The sequence below is a fragment of the Phyllobates terribilis genome, unplaced genomic scaffold (genome assembly GCF_046119375.1).
Source record: "Phyllobates terribilis strain yellow unplaced genomic scaffold, ASM4611937v1 Scaffold_5__5_contigs__length_657084704, whole genome shotgun sequence".
In the NCBI taxonomy this organism is placed as follows: domain Eukaryota; kingdom Metazoa; phylum Chordata; class Amphibia; order Anura; family Dendrobatidae; genus Phyllobates; species Phyllobates terribilis.
In genome coordinates, this window is record NW_027362765.1 from 515,401,651 (window position 1) to 515,408,498 (window position 6,848).

General features: G+C 44.1%; 1 protein-coding gene across 1 annotated transcript in view; it reads left to right on the plus strand.

Annotated features, from left to right (window-relative positions):
• LOC141273607 (uncharacterized) overlaps positions 1-5,093 on the plus strand; it is a 41,577-nt gene extending 36,484 nt beyond the window's left edge. The window contains exon 4 of the mRNA XM_073685672.1: positions 4,502-5,093. Coding sequence (XP_073541773.1) covers positions 4,502-4,886 — 385 coding nt within the window. The 3' untranslated portion in view covers positions 4,887-5,093. The remainder of the gene's footprint in view (positions 1-4,501) is intronic.
• Positions 5,094-6,848: the final 1,755 nt, after the last annotated feature.

Here is a 6,848-nt window from a genome sequence, read left to right on the forward strand (position 1 = left end):
CTTCCTCCATCTCCGGGTGCGGTCTCTCCAGATTGATCCAGGCCGCTCCCAGCCCCTCAGTTTTGTTCTCCATCCGCCCCCATTGGGAGTGGCCCTGGGGCAACTTGGTGACAGTCAGCTTCAGGGGCAGCCCCCCCACTCTGATGGACATCTCCATTGTTGTAGTCTCGGCTGGTGGGGGCGGTCTCCTCTTTTGGCGCCACTCTGGGACCATGCCCACGATGGGAGGTGGCCTCTCGCCACCCTCTGGCACGCCCACAATGGCGTCCGCTCTGCCAAGGCGGGGAACCGTCCAAGATGGCGGGAATCGTCCCCTGATGGCGGGAAACTCCGCGGATGGCGGGCAAATGCTGCAGATGGCGGGCAAACGGCGGGAAACGACCCGAGATGGCGTCCGATGGCGGGAACCCTCCGGAATTGGCGGGAGACTTCTTTTTGAGGTACATGTGAACTTTTCTTTAGGCACGCAGTACCCGGTGGTTGCGGGCACGAGATCCTGCCGACTATGCCAAGGTTGACGCGCCCCCTGGGCCATGTTGTGTAGCGTTGCGCACGCGGGGAATACCCGGAGCCGGATCTGTTGGAGAGTAGTAGTCCTCGTGGCGGTGATCCGGTCCGTGCCCAGGGTGTCAAACTGAGTGGCGATGTTTTTAGTGGCAGATGTTATATTGTTCGACTACGCCACCCGTGGATTGCGGTCAGTGGGGACCGCCGCTGCACTGCAGACCGCTGAGGCTGATGTTGTTTGTGCAGCTTAGTATGAGATGACTCCCCACGGGAGGAGTATTGCCTCAGGGCAGCTAGTGTAGATGATGATGGGAGTGATGGTGCGAGTGTCCCAGTACTGATGGTGCTGGTGCGGCAAAGAACCCCAGAGACGTGTGTTGCAGTTTCCAAATCTTTACTCACAGTTGTTGCTCCGGTCACTTCGGCCAGCAGTGACCACCCGAGCCGTGCTGCGCCCACCAGGTACGGGACTCGGCCAACTCCCAGGCAATTTCAGAGCGTGGTCCAGGGCTCCCTTCTCTTCCTCTCTACTGGCCGTCCCCACCAGGGACCCACCTTTGTCCAGCTTCCTCGGGCCTTTTGTTGAGCAAACCTCTCTCCGGTTTCCCTGACCCTATATGGCGTGCCTTCCTGGTGGATATGGAGAGGGGTCGCGCCAAAACTTGACCACGACCTCCGGTTCCTGGCTAAGGATAATTGGCCTCCACCAGTTTGGGATCCGGTACCCTGCTCTGCCAACCCTTCACCCGGTATCTTGTGGGATCTCAGGGTTCCCTCTGTGCTTGCGTCTCTGGGCCTTTCCTTGTGTTTCTGTTCCTTCTCTCTCTTTGTCTCAGGTCTCCACTTCAGGCTTGCCTCTGGAGCTGGGCCCGGACTGAGCCACAGCTCCCTGTCAGCCCTCTCTGAACTGAACTAACCCGGACTGCACTGCACACTGCACTGCACTGCCCTGCACTAAGATGGTGCCCACCTTTTATACTCCCTTCTGACACCCGAGCCCAGGTGACCAGCAACCAATGGGCTCCTACCTATGCCCAGAGTCCCTCCCCTCTCTGCTCCTACACCACTGGGATGTTCCTCCCCCCCCCCACTCCAGCCAGGGACAGACGCTGTCGTACCTGCACATCTATCTGGTGGGAGTACCGTTGATCTGTCCCCCGGAAATGGGGTGTGTGTGGTGCATGCAGCCTACTGAGCCCCGTTCCACACTCCATCCTTACCCGGGAGTGGAATACCACACCTCTGGTTCGGGGTGCAATACTCCTGTAGCAGCCGAGTCCTCGGGGTGCTACAGATGCATGTGACGGAAAACCACAGTTTTAAGTAGCTGGCCTGTATGTTACTATTTTTCACAGCGACCTTGTGTCAATAACTTCACTGACACACTGCAACAAAATTTAAATGGAGGCCTGAAATGCCTGAATTTGGAGCGAACTTATATGTGATACGTGTGATGGAAAACCACAGTTTTAAATAGCTGGCCTGTAGGTAACTATTTTTAACAGCGACCTCGTGTCAATGACTTCGCTGACACACTGCAACAAAATTTCAATAGAGGCCAGAAATGGCAGAATTTTCAGCGCAATTATATCTGATCCGTGTGATGGACAAACCACAATTTTAAATAGCTGGCCTGTAGGTAACTATTTTAACAGCGCCGACCTCGTGTCAATAACTTCACTGACACACTGCTAGAAAATTTCAATGGAGGCCAGAATTGGCAGAATTTTCAGCGCAATTATATGTGATCTGTGTGACGGACAAACTACAGTTTTAAATAGATGGATTTTTAGTGCTGTAATATGGAAAGGATCTGGCTGTATTCTGCAGTGCCAACAAGCAAATGGAGCAGAAAAACTGTGTTCTCTGGATTGCTTTTTAAGCAAATAATCAGGATTAAGATCCAAAAAAAAAATATTCCTGGCCCCTGATACCTGGGGTTATTACTAGAAATATCTGTAAAAACACCAGCAGACAGAACTGGAATGGATCCTCTTGCTATGTGCACTGCAGTCTGCCACATACACTGCCTGCCTGCCTAGCACTGATATCTATGCAGCTGGATTAGTCCTCAGAAGGACTGTTAGTTGAGATGGATATGTGTAGAATATGTTGTGGTATATCTACACTAACTAAGAAACAAGCAAATCTCTCCCTAGCTCAGCCGCACCTCTCCCTACTCTGCCTGATTCCAGAGTAGACTGTGACGAGCATGGTGGTGCCAGGTCTGATATAGACCTGATGACGCTGTGCAGCCAACCAATCACTGTAATGCCACAAACAACATGGCTGTGGCATTACAATGAGTGGCAGACAATCCCTGCATGTTCATTGGCTTTCTAAAGAGCGCCAAACTTGCAGGGAGGGGAACCGAGCTCCCGCCGAGCAACCCCGGAAATACTCGGCGTGCGCTGAGCATGCTCGCTCATCTCTAGACTTGGGTAAAGAATTTTTAACATATCGGGGGTGGCCGCTTGAGAAATGCAACAGACTGTTCTTATCCATTGGTTTAATGTGGAAATTTGTGTCGAGGAAACAGTCTTCTCTAATGGAAATGAATGTATCAAGGAAATTCATGGTATGGTTATGGTGCTGAATAGAGAGAGTTAGATTGGGAATACATCCATACTGATCGGGGACACATTTCTGTATATTAATTTGTCATGCTAATGAGAAGAAAGATATTTCTCCATGCCTCTACCTATGTGTATGTTTATCAAAGTATAAGATTACATATTTTGTGGCTATATTTATATATTTTTCCCCAGAATGAATGGACACTTATTTATTTACTAGACAAATGTGATATATACTTTTTATTTTTTCTGATATTTTCTTTTTGTCTATATACAGATTTTCCTTGAAAAAGGCATGTATAGCCGAAATGTTGGATATACTGTCTGTTTTGCACATGTTGGTCTAAATCTGCATATTGAAGTACTGAGTTAACCACATTAAAACTTCCTTTGGATACTTTTGCATATTGCTGTGGCGAAGTTTTTTTTTTTTCCATATATTTGACTATTACTTTCCTTCTGAGCACTCTAAAAGAAAATCAGTGTGCGAGTCTTTATTTATACAATGCATAGAGGAGATCCAGCTCTCCCATCTCTCTCCATAGCAGATCCTCATAAACAGTAGCAGGATGGAAGAAATTATACAGCAGAAATGAGCAGTGTAGCTGGGGTGAAATTGAATATGTACTAGAAGCTGCAGACTCTGTGTGATTCTCTCCATCTCTCTCTAATTACTGCTGCCTTTTCCGTCTTTCTTCTCCAAAGACGTGAAAACAGATTTTACCAGTAATTTGAGTGAGAGATCAGTACAGGAAGGAGGCGGAGGGGAATAGGACTCTGCATTAAGATATACTGCAAAATTACCGTACTCATCTTTGCTTGCATTATTGATTTCTGAAAATATTCAAACATTTACACATAGTTATGCGCTGTGTCTTTTAGAGATTTATATTGCAAGCTCTTAACACCGCTAGAGTCATAGACCAATCAAGAAAAGATAAGAATATTCATAATATAAATATAATATAAACATGATATAAATTAGTCTTTTTTTTTATAAAGATCCAGAAATATTTATAAGGACATAAGCCTGCTTAATGGCTAATGTACATATTTCTATCACAATCTTTATAATATGTGAACCTGTACTGTAATGAATGTAAATCATAGTATTTTGGTTTATATACATAGCACCTTGGGCTTCATTGCCAATGAGATCTCAACAAGATTACTTGTCTCTTCTTATATTCTCTATATAGCACTCATGATGAAAAATTCAAAACTGTTTCTACATTCTTTGTATAGTTTTCAACTTCCTTTTATAACCAGGCACTCAACCTGCAGCTTCTCTCTTGAGAGCTTTAAAAACAACTTTTTGCCAATTTTTTAATATGGCTAAGGAATTTATTCAAAGTTAAAAAAACATTACAATGTCTTTGTTTATATTTCACATTTTTTTATGTTCTTGCTCTTAACAGTCATTCAGTTGCCGTAGGATACAATCCAAAGATCTGCACGCCAAAGGTTGTAAACTGCACTTTAACGGTGGTGAGAAAGAAAGATAACAACATTACATGTCCTCACAAAGTGATGAAAAACAGTGACAGTACTGACAGTAGTGACAGTACTGATGAGAAAGATATGAAAGATGACAAAAGCAAGAGCAAAAGCAAAAGCCAGAGCAGGAGCAACAGTAATGAAAGTAACAACAACGATGATTTGAAAGTTGATCTTGAAGATTATTTGGTGTTGCTTAAATACGTGGAAAGTGCTGAATACTGTAAAGAAAAGCTTGAAGAAGAAGAAGAAGAAATCAAAAGTAAACCTGCGAAAAGCAGTGACCATTCTTCATATAATAATTAGTTAAGAAATGTGTCCCTGGTCTGACAAACTAAAGTGATTATTTTTGCTATAAAAAGTTGGTCTGCCTGATAAGAATAAAAGTTGATTATTACATATCCATTATTAATTACTGTACTTGTGGCTTCTGATTTATGTTCTTAATCATACTTATGTAAACCGTTCTCAATTTATCATGCAAATATTCAATAAACATCTACAATAAACTCATTGGAATTCCAATGATAAATATTTTCACTGTTTAGTTCCATTATAAACAATGGAAAAAAAATATTATAATTATTGCAAAACATATATAGAACAAATGTTTAAATGTGTCAAGAGCAGACTTTGCAAAATTAACAAAAGCTACCGAGAGGTTTGGCACAAAGCGAAAAAAAAGATATACACAGATGTGGCTTATGGGAGAAATTAGTGACAGGACAAGTCAGTAAAAACTTTAATTTAGAAGGAGTGGCAAACAGCTCACTTAAAGGAATTATGTAATTTCTCCAAAAGCTAGTAACTAGCAGAAATGGAGTTTATCTGCAGGATAATAGCATTCTAAAGCCATGCAGTGGCTGCACTGAAAGGACGTCTACTGGGAAAAAGTTAACTTTATTCCTCCAGCTTTCAGTCATAGACATGCGGCTTCAGTCACCACTCAGTACATAATGAGCGGCGCCTGTAACCACGTCCCGGCACTGACTGACAGCTGACTCTGAACTGAAGCATTGCTAAGCCGGCTGTCAGTCAGTGCCAGGACATGGTTACAGGCGCCATGTACTATGTAATGAGAAGTGACTGAAGTCGTGCCGGCCACGCCTCTATGACTAAAAGCCGAAGGCCACCGGGAGGAGTAAAGTTCATCTCTTCCTGGTAACCGAGATTTCAGTGTAGCAGTCACACAGTTTTAGAATGCTATTATTCTGCAAATTAATCCCATATCTGCTGGTTAATAGCATTTTTTGACATGACAGGTTCCCTGTAAAACTTTGATGGTGCTGAAAAATGTGTTTTTAAATATAAGCTACAGGAATTTTTTTTTAAATAAAATGTATATGACTTCGAAACGAGTTGCAGGGTCAAGCTGGCCCAGGCACCCTTGATTATTTGCAATTACTCAAAATGAGGATGCATTGCCATGTTTAGTTTGCCAAAGTCAAGTGAATCCACATACTAAATTTTCACATGTAGACATCACTGGTGAAGAAGGAGCACAATAGCACAGCTGGGTGCAGGGTCAGACTGGTGTATTTGGGGAAATTGACCCTAGGGGCCCACCCTACAGCTTTATGAAAATACCTGTTAGCTGTTATCCCTGTTATAGTGGAGCGTCGACTGTAAAACACAGGAGGCTCCTACACATCTACTGTGCGCCACCATATCCTGGATGTACAATTACGGAATTGTTTTTTGGTGAATTTTGATGAAAACAAGTTATCACCTATCCACAGGTTGGGCTCGCTCCCACTTGCGATTAAATCGGACGAATGCAATCGATTGCATTCGTATAAATTTAATCCTATGCTCGTGTTCTCAATGGCATTTTTTTCCTGCTCCAAGTGGATCGCAATCAGATAGAAAAAAACCACAGCATGCTGCATTCGGATCGCATGCACCCATATAAGTCTATGGGTGCGAGTGAAAAATCGAACTGCACTTGGATAACACCTGAGTGCAGTGTGATTCCCGCCGATGCCGGCAACAGAGGAGATGGAAAAATGAATTTCTCCACAGATGTGCTGCGATTCTCTTATGCGAGAGGATCGGAGCACAGTTCACTGACACTCGGCTCATGCTTGAAGCAGAGCATATCGCATCCAATGCTATCACATCGGATGTGATGCGCTAGTGTGTCTCTGGCCTTAGGTAGGTGATAGCTTATTGATTGGTGGAATCCGACCATTGGAAACCACACTGATCAGAAGAATGGGGAACTTTATCCCCACCAGGCCACTTTTAACCTCATTTTATCCCCATTTT